Source organism: Simochromis diagramma, unplaced genomic scaffold (assembly GCF_900408965.1).
Source record: "Simochromis diagramma unplaced genomic scaffold, fSimDia1.1 OVJJ01000510.1, whole genome shotgun sequence".
Classification (NCBI taxonomy): domain Eukaryota; kingdom Metazoa; phylum Chordata; class Actinopteri; order Cichliformes; family Cichlidae; genus Simochromis; species Simochromis diagramma.
In genome coordinates, this window is record NW_024387326.1 from 1,492,646 (window position 1) to 1,511,930 (window position 19,285).

Genomic DNA, 19,285 nt, shown 5'->3' on the forward strand with positions numbered 1-19,285 from the left:
GCTTTGTAATGACACACCTGCAGCGGACAATCCCTGGCAGTGACAAATCATGACATGCACGTACTTGTGCATACTCCGTTTATTTCCTTTTGGCTGCTAACTTTCTTTGACGAAATTGGAAAATGGCTCCTCAAAACTAGATTTACCAGAGAGGACTGTTCGGTTACTAAAACAAAAAAGCTATTCCAGAAAAAAAAAGTAGTCCAGCACTTTAATATAACCATTGTTATAGTCACGCATGTCCACGATGTTGTAAATTGTTCATGTGAAAACTTGAAAATTATAATTATCACTTTACAGTCACTTGCTCAGGGACGCGCCTTTTCCCCCTCGAGGGTTTTCACGAGGGATGAAGGGTCTGTCTCTATCCCTGCCAAGTCAAGCCCACTTGGTCACACCCTTCCCGGCCAACCCCCAACCCCTACACCCCACCTCCTGCTCTGCCCGCCATGTTCTGTAGGAGGAGGAGATACGTGTAGTCCTGGCTTTAGCTGGCTTAGCACTAGCAGCATATAGCTAGGCGGAGGCGCAACAAGCTCCTTGAACGCCCAAATAAGTACTCCTGTCTCGGTTTCCCCCTTCTCTTTTTGGAATTAGGTACGTTTGTTTATTGGTTTGACTTCCACTTGGAGTGACACGAGTACCTAAAGTATCCCTCTCAAAAATTCTGGTAAGTTACCTTCGGTTTTCAACACAGTCGCGTTGTTTTGTTTTTCTGGGGTGTCCTGTAATCCAGTTTGCTATGGTGATGTCTCCACTGAGCTCCCGTCTTGGATGCTAGCTTGAAGGATCGCTAACTAGCTTTACATGCTAGTTGATTGTCCTAACATAGAAAGTACTTTATGAAGCTAACGCGAACGATTGTGCGTTACAGTATAGAAGTGATCATAAAACCGGTAAATAGTAAATTGTGTTACATCTAGATGGTGAGTGATCAACAGTTGTGTTGTTAGTAGGGTGCTGGAGGGGATGGTGTGTGAACTGGCTGTTCTAACACAAGCTCTGCTAGCTTTGATTCAACTTTTCTGAAAACCAGGATTTGAAATCGTCTTGTAAATTGACGCTAGGCGGTGGTTGGTATCTCGGGTGCAAATATCTGTAAGTGGAAAAAGTGATTGCTGCAGTGTATTTTTAAGCTACAGCAAACTTTTCCGGGTTATGTACTTTTCCAGTGAGCTGAAATGTGTAGTCACCGCTAACTCAATCAATGCTAAGCACTAGAACTTGCCGCAAGTTTGCACTCAACTAGCTGTAGTTAGCGGCAAACCCCTTAGTAGCAAGTGTGGTTGCTATTCTATGTTAGAGTGAGCTCGCACTATTTTATACACATACTTATTTCACCTCTATCACCTGGATTTTTTGACTGAACGGATTATAAATAACATTAAGGTAGTTTACTAGCACCAAACGAATGTTAGCTAAAGCTACTTTAGCTTATGTGCTAACTATCAATCACGTCAGTTCAAGGAGGCGCCGTGATTTTAAAAAAGAAAAGAAAAAAAGAGCCACTTAAATTATTTTTATTTTCTCTACCGAAACACATGTGCTGTTATAGAGGCGAGGGCTAGACGAGAGCATACTAGAGTGACTCAGCAGTCCAAAACTTAACGTACTTATTGATATTTTTAGGGAGACTCGTTACGACGTGGGCGCTGTCTGTTTACTCGCCTGGTTTCCGACAAGCAGCGACTAAAGTGTTTGGTTTTTAGATCATTAATACTGGCAAGGTTTTCTTTTCTATTTTCAACATAGTCAAAGATGTTTGAGTAAAACCTCTCTTTTCATAGTTGCACTGAACCCGTATTGATGTGGCCTGAGAAGAGGGGCAGCGCTTCCTTTATTGTCAGGATGGTCAGTCAGTTACGGGGGTGACAGATGCATCATCACGGTCCTCCTCCCGTCCCTGTCTTGGCTGGCTTTGTTTCTCTCGGCTAGCAAGATAGGACAAAAGGTGGGGTGATGCGTCGATCAGATGGTGGCCTCTCCTCCTGTCTCACTGTCTCAGAGTGCACGGTTGTAATAGCTCACTTAAACCCACTTTAGTACTGTTTGAACAAGTGTTAGTGCTTATTTGACGCGAGTTTGGCTTTTGGGAGCTTAATCCTTGTGTCTAGGAGAAGATGAAGATTAATTACTTATGAATGTTGCTCTTGGTTGTTGTACCATACTGTAAAGGGATGGTTAAGGAACTGGCTGGATGCCATTACACAGCCTATTATACACAATGTCATTCTGAACAGACAAACATAGTCTTGTCACATTCACACACAGGCGCCCGGTTGTGCAAGCCTACTATCTCGAGATCAGCTTTACTCATTCTGTGTGACAAGGTGGACCTGTTCTCAATGCGCTGCTTCTGAGCCCTTAATGCTAATCACAGTTTACCTAGCTTTTGCCAAAATACACACAAGATAAGTTGAACTTGTTATGATCTAAGGTGACTCACTTAAGTCAAGTGTTCTACGTGTTTCTTTGGGATATATTCATTCAGATATTTTCTAGGACATGAAAAACCCATTCACCTTCACCAGGCAATATGAACATGTTTGGCTGAAAAACATGAATCATTCTTTGATCTAATGATTGGGGTGATTTTGTAAAACAAGGGTTAATTTTTTACCCTCTTACAGTTAAATCCTATACATGTGGTTTGAGAAGATGCCTTAGTGGGTTCTCTCTTGATGCACAATGACATTCAGATTCTGTGAAATCTGGTGATGTGAATGAAGCTGAAAAGTTAAGTTTGCATCAAGCGGGATTGCCCTATAGGTTGTGGATTCTTCTTCAGGTGAAAGTGAGAATCGGAAATGAAGGACAGGTGTATTGATGCTGTTTGAGGGCTACAGGGCCTCTTTGCTTCTATGTCACTTTTATGTAGAGAAATGGGGGGTAGAACGCGTGGAGAAAAGTGAGTGAAAATGTAGGACTTAATGGTAAGTTAGGAAATTATATTTCTGTAACTTGATTCCAACTGTCAGGCTATACACATCTATATCCTATTGCCGGTCAGGAGTGAACATTTATGGGTTTCCTCATGCAAGCAACATGAGGCAGAACTTCTCATTGCGTTTGATGTGAACTAACCGTAATGAAGGGGACATCATTATTGTTCCCTTATTTGGTTATTTCCTTGTCCGGGGTAGATTTCTCTCTAGCGATAATAGCAGTGCACAGAAGCTTGTTGAAAGCTATAGCTGAACTCTAACCTCAGGAACAGATTGGGCTTGGGTCTATAATGTTGTATCTCCTCCATGATTTTGTTCTGTTCTCCTCTGCTTCATCCTGCACCGGGAGTAATTTGTGTGCACACAGTGTAGGATGATTTTAAAAATTGCCCAATTGCTCTCTTTGCCGTACCCATGACTGACTTCCTGCCTGCCTCGTCCACCACCCATTGTTTAACTTCCATCGTCTCGCTACATTAGTGGACCAAAGAACTGCTCCTGAAATGTGCTGTGGTGCATCTAGTGGAATTGCCTTAAGTTGCTGTGACATGTGGCATGAGTGGCTGTGATATGGGCACCCCAGTGGGAATTGAAGGGTAGTGTTTGGCCATTACTCATCGTCTGCCTAAACGGGGGAGGAAGGAGCTTAAGAGACGCACCCACTCTGGGTTGCAATCTTTCCGTTGAGAGCGGGCACACTGGTGCACGGGGAGAAGATGGACCCATTCATAGAGCAAGGCATGCTAGGATGTTTCTGCTACTAGTGTCACCTGGTTTTGGGAGACCTGCACCACAAACTGGAGTGTAAAAGAACTCCTGTCTTATGGAGGTTCCCTGACTGCCTGTTCTAAATGAATGAATTGATGTAACTCTTTGGTCCTTTGCGTGTGCTGTGTGCACTAACAAGTGACAAACTAATATATACAGGGCTCGTTAGTTGTAGGTAAATTATCTCAAACTTTCAGTTTATTCACAGAAAAGTCAGAAAGGTGCAGTTTTGTTTTTTTTCTTCTTTGGTCTCAAAGAGAAAGAAAGTTGTAGTTGTGTTCAGCCTAATGTGTCTTACTTCATGCTGATGGTGTTGATACTGAAACGACATATTGCACATTCCTGCACAGCAACAACTTCTGAGCACTTCCTGCCAAGCCAAGATTAAAGCTTTTGTAATGATGGACCTCTGGTGCACAGAGATTAATGTCTCAGTCACACGTTTCTTTCCCCGTCTGTATCTTTAGATATTCGTAGTTTGGCGATACAGATTGTTAAATACATGACAAATAATTTCATTTTATTTAAGATGAACACTCATTGCGCGCAGGTCGTTTGTTTACAGTTGGTCAAAGCCGGAAGGTTTTATAAGTAAGCGGCATTACAGTATTATTATTAAATACTGTTGATGGAATTCATAGAAAGTTGTAGGTATCTGTGACATGATTTGCAATTCAAAAAGGGAATATGTCATGATGCGCTGCTACATCACTGCTGCTAGTTCATGCTGTCGAGACCAATCGTTATTCCTGTCAGGCGATACACATATTTATTTATTTATTTACTTTTTGGGGGAAATTTATCACAACTGTTCTGTGTATATTAGTCCATCAGTTCACTGGTATCTTATTTGGATTTGTAAAAAAGTGTTTTCCACAGTAAGGCCTCATTTGTTTTTTGTTTTTTCTGCTTTTGACCTTTGCATGTAACAGTAAATGGCACTTTGTCCCATTTGACTATGATGGTAGTGCGGTTAGTGTTTTTCTCAGCCTGTATTTAATGGGTTATTTCTGTTCTTCTTCCTCCTTCAAAATTAGTCCAACTCTATGGCCATAATAAATGCATATTTGGTCTGTTGTTTGGCTGCAGGGCACAAGCACTCTTTCGCTTTTGCCTTCTGTCGCATTCTAAGGAATGATCGCTGGGTATTTTTACTTATTTACTTCATTTATTACTTTGTCTTCCAAAAGCAAAAATCGCCAAGGATTAGACAATTGTTGCATGAAAAACCAGGCGATATTAAAACACCACATATTTAAATATATTATAAATGGCTTTGTGTTGAAATAGAGAACAGGGTGGACTAACAGCTCATCTTTAATGTGTGTGAGTCAGATACAGACAGGCCAGAAAGAAAAGAAGGAAGAGACTGAATGGGTGGCGACAGATGTGTTCGAGTTCATCTGATGCCGTTAAAAAGCACACCCTGGACTCAATTATTTCACGCTTAAACTGCTACCCCGCATTGTGTGCTGGCGGTTTGACGGGATGATGACATGCTTACTGATTTTTGACATACTTATAACCTGCACTGTCAGCATGAACACATATTTCTTTAGACACGCACACAAACACAAGTCTTGTGTGCAGTCTTCTTTTGGGATTGGCGTGAACTAAGCACAGAAGGACTGAGTGAAGGCAGGCTGGGGATATCTACTGGCTCTTGTGTGTCAGGGGTGGGGTGGGGGGTTTGTTCCGGGATGTGAATGGGGGTTGCAGGAGGGTGGGATGGACAAGACAGACTCTCCTCTCTTCCTCCTGTCTGCTACGGGTGAATAGGTGATTATAGCAGCAGATGTGTCATTAGGTCTGAGCAGTATTCATGCGGATGCAGGGTGAGGAGGAGGGTGACGAGGGAACGTTCAGAGAGAGAGAGAGAGAGTGTGTGTGTGTGTGTGTGTCTGTCGGAGTCATGCTCTACAGGAATCACGTTTCACTGGCGTTAAGTGAATTTATGGGATGTGCCAAGTTGTTTTCTTATCCTTGTTTCTTCACCCCCGTCCCCTCCAGCTGTCTTTCCATGACATTGCTAGACAGGAAGCTCCCTGAAACAAATGCATGCACAAGTTGTCTGTATTTAACTTCTACATACATTGAAAAAAACGCGTTCTTGTGCTTAATAAAGTCCACACAGACTTGCACTTATGTGTATGAAAGAACTTTGTTGGGCTTGTCTGTGCACGCCTGGCATTGAGCTCTGATCAATGAAGAGGATAAGTCATCATAGGTTTGCCTGGAAGGCATCGAGGCAGGCAAAACAATGGGCACCGACATCCCAAACTGCAGTTTATTACTGATAACAGTAATAACTGCATTTGCAGTCCAAGCACAACTCTGTTAATGGGGGCTTGCTGTTCTTTTCCAGCACCAGCAGCAGATTTAAACGTGTTATGTAAGCCTTAGGTGTTGCATACTTAAGCGAGTTTTCACGGTCAAGAGTTTTTCACATGGCACTTGGGTGTGTACGTTACGCCACTGCGAGTCTCCGCCCACTATCCATACTTGTCTCTGTGTCAGGCAGGAAGTGATTAGTGGCTGCTTTGCTGATCTTTGAGAAACAAGTACTGAGGCGTCATCAGTCACTTCTGTGGTATTCATCTGACTGGAAATGGATTATCTCCCCTGCCACCCACCAGAGGGTGGAAACTCATTCTTACTGTTAATGCTGTGAAGATAAAGGCGTCTCATTCTCAGACTTGTTAGAGAATTGTGGTTGAATATATTGGGGAATTAAAAAAGCAAAGCTCTTATTTTATATATACAGTGCTTATTAGACCACCTGTTGTTTAAAAACTATGTTTTAAAAAATGTCACAAACGAAATGTTACTGAAATTAAGTTTTTATACCCAGAATTTAAGCCGACACCCTGGACTTTTCTGAGAACTCAGAAATTACTTCTTTTTCTGCTCAGCTGTAATTTGGCATCCTAATCAAAAAATAATAATATGCTTCAATATTTTTTTTCTGCTTTTGAAAAACAGTAAATTCAAAAACAATAATTTTATATTTTAGCATTAAAAATAAAAATTTTATTAAAGAGCTTGTGCACACTGATGGATTAACCATTTCAGTGATTGCCAATACTGTTAATTTAAATCTTTGCAAAGATTGTGGTCAAGTTACTGCTGGTGAATTACCTTGATAACTTCTATGATCTTAGAGCAGTATTATACATACACGCTGCTCTTTGTGTTATATTTACACCTTATCAGGTTTTTTAAAAAATCCCTGAACAATATTTTAAGGACTTATTTGTACTCCATAACCTGGTGCTCAAGATTAAAATGTTAGATTATTGCAGACCTCTTTATATGGCATGTTGTTTCATTGTAATTGTCTTCACATTGTCCTCCAAGTTCACACAAAGAATATGCACCTGAAGCAGTCTTGGAAGTGCTGGGGAATGGTGTGACCACACAGATTTGTGTTTAGTTTAACAAAAATCTCCACCATCCGTCCTAGTAATTTGCCATCGTGTCAAAGTTACTGTAAACTTAAGTGAAATTATAAAAGTGGAAACAATTCTTGTTCACAGCACCGTGACTTTGTATGATATAGAGGGGGCATGCATGGAAATTGCTTATCTAAGTGTGAAAGTATGAAACATGTTTGTCTAGTTTCAAAAGGCGCTTACAGCTGCTCTTGTGATTACACATCGATGTGAGCTTACTGTTTAGCTGTGGAACTTCATGAAAGACATTCAGATTAGCGTGTGACTTCAGCTGTTCAGAAATCTGAAATATAGCAACGCGTAGGTTTTTCTTGGGCTATTGAGGTTTTGATTTGTTATTGCTGGCATGTGACATTACTTTAGGGGTGTGAAACTTATTAAAGAAGATGCATATTAAGCTGATGTTGTGTTTAAGACACTCTGAGTGATTGCAAGTATTGTAGAGTGTGCTTGTTTTTTTTTTTGTTTTTTGGTTTCTGGCCCTTGCCTATATTTGTTTTTCATATTGTTCTGTAAACTAACCTGTTATTTGTCGTCTTGGTCTAGGTGATGGCATGGTCATGTGTTCAGCCGGCACTGTGGGTGTGGAAATGGTTTTAACAGACGCTGTGTTGGAGGACTCGGGAACACTGCACTGGCCTGGAGGAGCCTCATAAACAACCGCGTACATCCACAAACCACTTTGTTACACGAAAACATTAACAAAACACCGCCGTGACAAAGGACACAGAAACGCGGGCAAACAACACAAGCTTCACCTGAAGGGCACGTTTGTAACTTCTGGGTGTGTGTAACCCAAATATTGTTGGTGTCCCAGCTGCTCTCCTTGTGTGAGAGTGTACGTTTGATTTCTTGTCTGTCCCATCTTAATCGCCACCATGCCAAGCACCATCCGCCGGCAGATGAAGAACATGGTTAACAACTACTCCGAAGCGGAGAAGAAAGTCAGAGAGGCCACGTCCAACGACCCCTGGGGGCCGTCGTCTTCACTCATGTCGGACATCGCCGACCTCACTTACAACGTGGTGGCCTTCAGCGAGATCATGAACATGATCTGGAAACGACTCAACGACCACGGCAAGAACTGGCGTCACGTCTACAAGGCGCTCACCTTGCTCGACTACCTGATCAAGACGGGCTCAGAGAGAGTAGCGCTGCAGTGCAAAGAAAACATCTTCGCCATCCAGACTCTGAAGGACTTCCAGTACATCGACAGAGATGGCAAGGACCAGGGCATCAACGTCAGGGAGAAGAGCAAGCAGCTAGTGGTCCTACTCAAAGACGAAGACCGCCTCAAAGGAGAGAGGTGAGACCTTTTTCTTTTTTTATTATTATTATTTTCTTGCAGCAGAGTGCATCGCCGTCCTTTCTGCACTTCTGCTCTTCTGCTTGCAGCACAGGCATCAAATCTTAGAGAGGTCAAACCAACCACGACCTTTAATACAGAGGAAGCAACAAAGTTCAAAAGGCTGTCTTAGTCTACGTGACTAGATCAAAACATCTGTATTACGCGAGAGATTCTTATGTGTAGTTTAAGAGCTCCATGCTTTCTTACTAAAACAGTTAATCCTTGGAAATAACTCTGTAACACTTCTTATCTTTATCACTTGTAATGTGTGCAAAGAATGTTGCTGGCTACAGATTTAATACATTTCCTGTCTTAACAGTCTGGCATGACTTTGTTCTTTCAGTGATTTTTATTTTATTTATTTTTCCCCCCTTCCTCCACTTCAACTCAGTGGCGTATTTAGAAATATGTGATCATTCCAAGACTTGCAGTTTTGACACCTGCCTTTTTATCACACTCACACACACACACAGTCTCGAACTGTACACAGAACAGAGAAAATGTTTTGGTTGCAACTGTAGTGTTTCCAGTATTATCTTAATTGGTCTGTGGGGATTTGTTTGACAGCATGTTTAATCTAAAATAATCATTTTGGCACTTCAGGATTGAAACCCTGATTCTCGGGGTAATTCTGCTATTAGATGTTCTCGCTTTGTTTGGTTTCATGGCTCCATCGTCGTGTCACCCTAGTATCTCATTCTTATTCGTTCTGTTAGACCTAAAACTAGAGTTTCTTAGCTTAAGTCAAGATGATTGATCACAGATATTAATCATATATTATCCCTTTTGTCCTGCTAGGTCTCAGGCTTTGAAGACCAAAGAGCGTATGGCCCAGGTGTCCACAGGGAGCAGTCATATGGGATTTGGCCGAGGCTCATCTCAACCCAACCTCTCCACTTCCTACAGTGAAGAGTATGGCAGATCAGAGGGATCACCTGCTTCCTACCATGGTTGTGAGTACTGGATTATAATTACCAGTCGGCTTAACACATAGAAAGGTGTCACGCCATATGTTTAAGCAAAAAAAAAAAAAAAAAAAATCATGCAGTGTACTCGATTATGGTTACTGTATCACAGTTGGTGTAACTTTGGCCTACATCCTGAAATCTGCCCCTCCCCCTGTCCTATCTCTGGCTAGCGCTCCTGCATTCCTTAATTCTCTCTTTCCCACACACACACACACACACACACACACACACACACACACACACACACACACACACACACACAGACACACAGACAGAGAAGAGGAAGAAGACCCCCCCAATCATCTTTTATCCACATGGCAAAGGAATCTGCTTCCCTTTATAGTGATGCACTCGTTTCTCTAGAGACGCATGACAGTGACAATGTAGCAGAGTGCACGGAAACCACTAAGGGTCAGTTTTATAATATTTCAGACCTCTTGTCAAAGCATGAAATAATATTCCTTTCATTCCATGATGTAGAGTAAATACAGTCCAGGGTTGTTCATACTCGGTGACATCTTTAGGTGATTTTGCTGGAGTTTCTAAACGGAACTCTTTTCCTTTCACACTCTAACCTCCCACCCAGTTCTTTGTACACAGCAGGATGACTTTGTGTGTGTGCGTGTACGCCTATGGATGTGGGTTTGTTGCCATGCATTTGGTTTCAGGCTGCCCAGACTTGTCTAGCATCCTTATGGAGTGTACACCAAGCTCTCAGTTATGGCCCACATTCCTGTGTGTACATTGTGTTTGAGTGCGTGGCTCAGAGGCGGAAGCTACAGCAGCTGAGTCATCAGTGCAGAAACTGATGGAGGATCTGGCCAATAGGCGTTAGGCTGTGGGAGTTGCTAGGGGAGATTTTTGGGATTCCAGACAAACTTTCCGAGTATTGTTATCCAGACAGGGTGTGAATAAATGGCCGTGTGAGACTGTAGGTGTAAAGCCGGCCCCCAGTTACCAAAATTGACCTCACCCTGGGCCTAAAAATCTCTACATTTTATCTTTTATCTTCTGTGGTTGATTCTTATACATTTGGATGGCGGTGCCTTTTTGTTTCAGCATTTTAACAAGTAAAATGCATAAAAATAATCGGAAAATATCTAATCGAAAACATCTTGTAATTACTGTCCAGTAATTAAAACAAAAAAAAAATATTTGTCAGGTTTTATAGAAATAGTTTTATAGTGTCACATACTCATGTGCCACATACAGCCAGGTTTGAAACCTTGTCTCTTTTGCCACTTATCTAGGTCACAGAAGCAGTCTAATGGGTCAAATTATGGTTAAGTGAAGGTAGCGCGTAGGCAGCTGCATAGAGCATTTGTTGTCAGATGGGGTTGATATCAGAAATAAGTGGCACAACTGGTTTGTGGGCTACTCTGTGTTGTTGCTGGTCCATCAGCCAGCTACAGAGAAGAGTAGTTCTAGCATACAAGTTTAATAGTGTGTTTAAAAACATGCTGGATGCCAGTACACGTTTCAACCAGTATGCATTTGACTAACACACAGCATCATCCACATGTGCAGTGTGCAATGTGGATGCATACAAAAACACCTCCAAATGTTAAGTACATTTAACAACAAAAAAAACCCTGATGTACAAAGACAAGAGATTGTGTCTGCAAGAATGGTGGGTGCTCATGGTTCTCACACATAGAAAAAACTCTCGTGTGCAATTAGCACCACATAAATCCACGCAAGATGACACAAGTGGCCATCAGCCCATTTCAGCACAAAAACCCAGCCTCCTTCTCTTCATAGCTGGAATTGCATGGTGCTCATGCAGCCTTAATGTAGTTGGATGCCTTAGCTTTTGTGGAATTGGAATATCATTAAAGACAGCATGAACCAAAGTGGAGATGCCAAGATAAGAAATTATTTAACTAGCGTCTTATCAGCTCTTTAAAGATTGAAAACTAAGGATGTTGAAATGTTTTCTGAAACCAGGCAGAGATTTGTCTGTAACATGTGCCAGAAGACTCGATTATCCATATATGGTTCATTCCCACAGTGGTGGGTAAGGAACTGGTGTGTTTTAGTTGGCTTTCAGTTTTTGTTTATTTGCCTTTCTGTTTTGTGGCAGCTCAGTATGTCTTCAGGCTCAGTGGTCTTTTTAAATCTAACAAGAAAAAAGTACTTTTCTTCTGCTAGATGACTGCATAGCGTGTGTGTGTGTTTATGACATAATGGTAAATTTACTAGGGAGTCAGCACGTGTTCTTCAAGAGCCAAAGCTTTTTTTTTTTTTCTTCCCCCTCTGATTTGTCAGACATAATTGTGTTTGTATGGTTACACTGTGTCTGTTTTAGCTTTAGTACAGCTGTTCAAGGCAGGCATAGATGAGGTTGAAGCCATAGCTCACTGTTCCAGCTAAACAAACACACCTTTTACCTCAGTTACTTTCTCAGGAAATGTATAGTCTGGAGTCGGAGCAGCAGAGACACGGGTTTGATGAGGAGCAAGGAAAGGAAGAACATCAGAAATATGGAGCTAGCGCTGCCACAAACGATTATTTTGATAGTCGACTAGTCACCGATTGTTTTTGCGATTAGTCGACTAATCAGATCACGCATCCATTGGATGTAAAACGTACAGCTTATTCCACTAGCATGCATCTGCTTTTATATAACTATCAGCTTACAGCTTGAAGTGTTTAAGGTATGTGCTAACTAAAAATAAAGACAAGATCACAGTTTATTAAACTTTTAATGAAATTGAGATTGAGATTGTCTCGGTGGAGTTTAATAAACTCAGCCGTCTGCTCCTTGCTATCTAAAATATAACTGGACACTGGAGTAAACTCTCGACCATCTCACACTTCTGTTTAATCAGTTGTCTGCTTGACGTTTATTCGGCTGTGTGAAAACTATAACTTTAATCTCAGCCAAACCGATTTACTCAGGAACAAATAAAACGCTGAAAAAGCCAAATAATAACATTTTTAAGTTATCTAAGTGACTTATATATCATGTTAAACCTGAGTAGTGAAAGACCGCGGGGGGGTTTGAAAACGATGTGCCGGGAGTTGAACCTTGACCTCCGGGCCAGCTCATCTCCGAAAATGTTGGAGCACTTTTGTAAATATGTGATGTCTTGATAAATCAACCAGATATTTGATGTTTACACAGCTACATTCTCGCCTGAAAATATCCGAAAACTTTATTTTGTGACCCAAAAAGAGTAATATTAAAACTAAGTAGCTGCCGCCATCGTTGGAAACTGGAATTGGCTGAGCCGCACTATGAATTCTGGGATAGGTTGGGTCATGAAGGGCACACCCGACCCATCCTTCAAATCTGGGGAAATTAAGGACGCATTTGTCGGCTGCATTTGGAGAAGTCTTCGAGTTTGGACAGCCTTCGTCACGTCGCTGTAATGTAATCGGCCAATTTATTGCATGGTTTTAGAGTTTCACTCAAATAAAACACATGCTTGACTTTTGGTACTCTCTTGAATGAAACGATTTGACTTTTGCGACCATTCATCGGATTATTTCTTGAAGCATCCAGAGTTGACAGTGGTGAAGCTTTTTAGACACTTTTGTTAATGATGATCTTCTATGTAATAGATAAACGAGGCTTTTGTTTCTGCAGAGCACGGGCTACATATGAGCTGTTTTTGTGTTACTGGCTATCAGGTTTCTTTAACCATTTCAAAGAAGACTGGGCCTCTTCATTTTAAGGGAAATGTCTTTATTTGTACCATCTTCTTATGACGGAAACATTTGATCGGGCAAATTGTCTGTGTACGTTTACAGATAACTTGCTGATGTGATATGTATTTTCAAAAATGTCTTTTCAGGGTAGGAGGATGTTAGTCAAAGTGAAGTTTCAAAGTTAGTCGCATCAAAGAGTGAAACTAACATTTAGTCTTTCCGCACGTCATATTTGTGTTACTTGGGTTTTTTGGCCTTGGGATTCTACAGCTGCTCAGGGTTCGACGTATATTTAAAAAGAAATGAAGCATGATTATGATCATGAAAAAATAAGTGTGCATATTTGTAGCCAAATTGGCAGTAGAAAAAAAAAATGGCTGGCGTGTTTGTGTGAAGGAGAGAGGCGAACGAACGAAAAACAAAAGTACCCCGAAGGGAAAATTTGATCAGTCCTTCTTTTTTTTTTTTTAGTAAAAAAAAACAAAACAAGTAACAGGTTAAAAGAAAAGTGTGTGTGTGTGTGTGTGTGTGTGTGTGTGAAGAACTATCATCACATAGAAAAGCACACGTTAAGTAGAAAATCCAGGTCATTATACATATATTATTTGCACACCCACAACATTCACAGAGAAATAAAGTCAAAAGAATGACATGGCAAGAAAAGACAAATATGATGATGGCCTCTGTTTCCCATGGAAATGAGTTTCTGTTTCCACACTGAGACACAGTCACACTTTCAGTTCAGTTGAAGCCGCCATAGTGAGTGTCTCTCTACGCTCTTTCTTATTATGTTCAAGCCAGCTGGTGTGTATGTTTGTTTGTTTGCCACGTGCGATGTCTGCGTGTTTTGTGCTGCCACATGGCCCGTCTTAATCCAATAAGCTGAACGGACCTATCGTCTCCCACGGGCTTTCAGTGAAGACCTATGATCACTCACACACACACACACACACACACACACACACACACACACACACACACACACACACACACACACACACACACACACACACTGTGCTTTCTGTGCAGGCTAATAAAATACTAAATGTGTCTTGCATTACTACTGGATATTGTGTGATTGCATCTGTTGTGACAGAAGTTGTCTTAAAGTACCAGTTAGTGTATAATGAACTGTGACGTCTTGCCCTGTGGCAGTAACATTAACATACATTCTGAATTTGCTGCTTAGCTACGTCTCCTAACGCCGGTTCAGAACTGGAACAGGCCAGACCTCAGACCAGCGGAGAGGAAGAACTGCAACTGCAACTTGCCTTGGCCATGAGCAGAGAGGCTGCAGAGCAGGTATGCACACTTTGTTGCACAAGCGTATGCTAACATGCCAGACATGGCTGTTTCAAGTCGAGGTGGGCAGATTGATTTGAATATCAAATATGTGTCAGAATACTTTAATAATCCCAAAGGAAACTGGATAGCAGCATTGGTGTCAGTATCAGTTTCTATCATTAAAGTTTGTTTGTTTGTGTTTTTTTTTTTTTGTTTTTGTTTTTTTGTTTTTTAATGAAAAGGAGGGGGAAAAAATACCTTAAACTTCCACTATCAAAAATGTCTGAAACCTTATGTGTTAACGGTCATGTCAACTATAGGACATTGAGTTGACTTGTGTTGTTTAAAAGTGCTTCATGGCATTCTCACACCAATAGTTTGTTTTCTCCGTATCAGCTTTTGCCCCATGGTTTGTGCATCACTGCCAACAACATGAGAATGTTCAATTCACCTTTTGGCCTGATGTGTCCGGCCAATAAGGGGAAGGAAGAAAAATAAAAAATAAAGGTGGTGTGTTCTGGACTTCTGGAGAATATGGAGAAACTACGTTAATTTAACGTAAAGTTTCTAGCCCATAAAGACATTTGCAGACCTCTAGTACCGTGCCACATCCTAAAGAACAAAGCATACGTGGCAGTGGCAAGTTGTTTAGCTCAGAATTGCGATATACTTCTGGTAGTTGGTTCGGATTGGGGGCCAAAGGGGAAAATGAACCAGAGTTTGATTAAAGCTGACTAAACGCAGCAGGTGTGAAAACAACCTTAGAGAAAGGCACACTTATATTCCAGGTCTTCAAAAAGCCCATATTCAAAAACAGCTGAAAGGAGTGTTTTGTTGTGTTAACTAATTATTTATATAGGAAAAAAATCACAGTGATTTAGTGGTCATTAAAATGTCTTCAGAGTCATGAGCTTTGTATGTAAGCTACCCTTCTAAGTCCACAATTGGCATTATTGGCCCTGTATTTACTTTGCATTAGCTTGATGTCAATATTTTCAGTATTGCACAGCGCTAATTTTCAGTAAACATATAATAGAGCCTATTTTGCAGTAAAAATAAGATTAGTAGTACAAAAACACACCTTTAATTGAACATCACTTAGAAAAATGTCATGTTGAGAAGAATGAGATAAGTTACACATGGGTTGGTCTTTCTGTGTGTGTGCAGGAGGAGCGCATACGCCGAGGAGATGATCTGAGACTACAAATGGCCTTAGAGGAGAGTAAGAAAGAAGGCCCAGGCTCTGCAAAAGTTGCCAAGAAGAAAAAAGAGGTAAAAAGCACATAAGCGTAGTGGTTGCGGTGACTCAGTTATTCCATTATCGCAAACACGCTCCTGAAATAGTCTTGTCTCTCCCCATCTCCTTTTTCTGCCTCACCCTGTCTGCTCCCTTCAGTAGCCGTAATGAAGCCGCTAACTGGCAGCAGACTGCCGAGTTTATTTGTCATTATTCTGCCTGAATAAGTGCCCGGCTGCAGTTTGAGGCCACGGAGAGATAAAGAGTTGAAGACATACGGTTGCACGACAATGACTCATGTTGTTCTCAATGCGTAATGACATAACTACCCTCTATGTTTGAACAGTATTCATGTGCAGGATAATGGCCAACGGATTGTCTTTCCTACTTTTTTCCATTTCATATATTCCGTGTATATCTTAAATCACACCCTTTGTATATTTCCTCTTTTGTCTCCATGCTTAATTTTCCTTTTATCTGGTCTCCTGTCGTTTTGTTATTTTCTAACCCATGGGTCTCTCTTTGTAGCCACAGTCCACTTTGATGGATCTAATGGATGTCCCCGAGCCTGGTGCCAGTGCTGACCCCTGGGGCGCGGGAGCTGGGGCCGGAGCTGCTGCTGCATCAGCTGACCCATGGCAGCCTTATGGTATATACATACACACACTCTTGCTCTCTTGAAAGTTGTTACATCATGTGATATCTACATACTAGGGCTGGGCCATATTATACCGTTCAAGGTAATACCGGTACAAAGCTAGGCAACGATAAGAAAATGACATCACGGTAGAATATGGGTAAAACGCGCATGCGCAGTGCCGAAAAAGCACGGAGAATGCACAGTAACGGAGAATGTGAATGGGGAAAGTAGATTGAGTGAAAAGGATGAGCCAGAATTGTTTTGTAAAAATGGTGCCGCTTAACTGGTTTGGTGTTTGTCCGTCAGATACACAACAAAGCACTTTTTTTTTTGTAGAACATGCAAGCGGGGCCGCTGTATTTGTCGACTAAGGTGCTTGTAAATCTGGAAGTAATCTGGGTCCTAAACTCAGTCCTTTAAAGTCCCGAAGTCAAACAAACGTCACTGAGAGTTTAAAACTGTCTAAATTCTTTCACCTTTTAATGAAATGATCATCATTGCTGCTTTACCAGGTGTAACTATGAAGTTTAACATCCAGGCATCCATGAAAACAGAATTCGGAGTTAGGAGTTAGCAGGAAGTTAGCGGAAGTTAGCTCGCTAGTTTCGCTAGTTACCTAAACATGATATAGCATGTTCTGACTGAGAGATTTCTGAAAAAATTCAAACATACAGCTCTGCTATCACTTCCAACATAAATGAAGACAGGAAACTAAACAGCAGTGACGTTTGTAGGGTTACTGAAGTTGGGCTAGCTGGTTTATAATGATGTGCTACGTGATCGCTAGCGACACAGCTATGTTAGCACAACATAAACAGTGAAGCTCAAGGATGAACGCTAACACTTTTCCACTCGATAAAAGTTAATGTGAAGGTTCCTGATAGTTAGAGACAAATGCAATCGCATGGCAGGATGCTGTAAACGGACCAAACTTCAGTCAGGAGAACAACTGAGACAATCCATCCACAATACGAGGTTAGTCAATAATATACTGCAACAACATGGGAATAGAGCAGCTGCGATAGAATACAGCATTAATGAATCAAAGGTACAGAAGTGGAAGATGCAAGAAGTATGAGTTGAATAAAGTTTGATTTATCTGACTGCTTTGTTTCGCTTAATTTGCCTTATAATCCCATGCACCTTATGGTCCGAGAAATACGTATTTGACTTTTTTATTTGGCACACTGTGGTTTCATGTTGCAAAGCGTCTCTTTTTAACTTCAGTGGATATTATACATGGTTATGCTCAGGATATGTCAGCCCATTTCTACTGGAAATGCCTTTTGGTTAAACTTTCAGCAAGGAATTTGCATTTGCACTGTTAAATGTTTATATAGCTTTAATGCACATAAAAACAGCTGCTTGTTTAAGTAAAATGAATGGATCAGGTTTTTTTGCGCTAGTAAAGTTGTGGAGTTGTATTTTGTCTCGCAGAAATTATATCATTATCGCAAATTTTCCAAATATATATCGTGATATATATTTTTGACCATATCGCCCTGCCTTACTACATACTATCACTGAAAAGTTTGTGCATGTGTGTGAAAGAGATTTCTGCTCTCCACCTGCCGCTTGCAGGACTGTGACTCTTTGTTACACAGGAATGCTGCTCCACTGGCTCAGCAGCATTACTGCACTGAGGGTTGGGGAGGGTGAGAGTTAGCGGAAGACATTGTGAAGGAAGGGATCATGATGCTGGGAGAAAAGCAGGCTCGGGGAGTCAGATATGTAATAGTCCTCTGTCATGATGAGGTTGGCGTGTGAGAGGGAGTGTCTATGTGGATAGATTGAACTGAAATGAACTATGCAGTAATTACTCAGTTTATTTCAGTATTTGTTAGTCTCGGGTTTACAGAAAATTTGTTTAAATGGTTGATTAAGGAAGGGCATGATAGTTTCTGTTGCAGCATAATCCCAGATGAAATCACATATGTGAGATTTTTAGATAATTATAACACAGATTCTTTGGAGTCCTAAATGAAATCACATGATCCCTCGCACTGTTTGCTCTCTGTACTCTGTGAAATGTACCTAATGATAAAATTTGAGGACTGTTGAAAGAGCGGCAGCCCAGAAATGAGGGAGCTTACTGCGTTTTTATCCCTTATCTGTCGTGTGTTTGGTTGACCGTTCATTCTGGATTCTGTGATGTAATTCAGTAACATAAATAATTTTTCAAGGATAAGGTGCTTGTTGGTTTTCCTTCCTGAACTCGAGGCTGGACTGATGTATTAAGTGAGGCCCAGGGGGGCTCAGCGCATTAAATTAACCCTGCTTTTCACCAATTCACTTCCCTCTCTTTACCTGTATTTACCTTTAATCCCTCACCCACAGAACATTGAATATCTCCCCCTCTCTCCAGGATCTGCCCCTAAGCCAGCAACCTCAGTGGACCCATGGGGCACTTCTACTGTCCCACCCATCAAGAGCAGCGATCCCTGGGCGCCCAACTCCATTCCTGCTTCTGACCCATGGGGTTCTGCAGCAGCCCGCCCCAAACCCTCCAACACAGGTAACCTTCTCTCTCTCTCTCTCTCTCTCTCCCCCCCCCCCACGGCCCTAAACATAGTCAGCTTTGCTACCAACTAAGTACCAACGTGACCTGTCATGTTGCTTCTTACATTGTGATTAATAAATTAAAGTTGCAAGTACACAATGTTTTAAAAAGAATCATCCGATTTCAAAAAGCTTTTTAAAAATCTTGCGGTGACTTTTAGAATACATGGCTGAATTTAAGTTTCACATAGAGAGCTTACAATGTTTACAACTGTGCAGTGTGTTTACCTCCTGACACACAGCATGTGTTCGTGTGATTGGTTTGCTGTTTGTCCGTCAGATACACAAGTCGGTGCATCCACTGCTGTCGTTATGTTACCCACTGGCAATCATGTGAAACTCACGAATCCCTGTATGTGTTTCGATTGTTACCGTTGAACAGAATTAAAGCACTCTGAAATTGGATGATTCTTGTTTATACTTTTTTGTA

At 41.3% G+C, this 19,285-nt stretch overlaps 1 protein-coding gene across 2 annotated transcripts in view; it reads left to right on the plus strand.

The window, feature by feature from the left end:
- Positions 1-19,285, plus strand: part of epn2 (epsin 2) — a 25,808-nt gene continuing 6,523 nt past the window's right edge. The window contains exons 1-7 of one of the 2 annotated variants that reach the window (XM_040005946.1): positions 1-670; positions 7,712-8,471; positions 9,312-9,466; positions 14,325-14,437; positions 15,587-15,691; positions 16,185-16,305; positions 18,662-18,811. In XM_040005946.1, coding sequence (XP_039861880.1) covers positions 8,044-8,471; positions 9,312-9,466; positions 14,325-14,437; positions 15,587-15,691; positions 16,185-16,305; positions 18,662-18,811 — 1,072 coding nt within the window. In that variant the 5' untranslated portion in view covers positions 1-670; positions 7,712-8,043. The remainder of the gene's footprint in view (positions 671-7,711; positions 8,472-9,311; positions 9,467-14,324; positions 14,438-15,586; positions 15,692-16,184; positions 16,306-18,661; positions 18,812-19,285) is intronic. The other variant, XM_040005947.1, reaches the window with a different exon arrangement.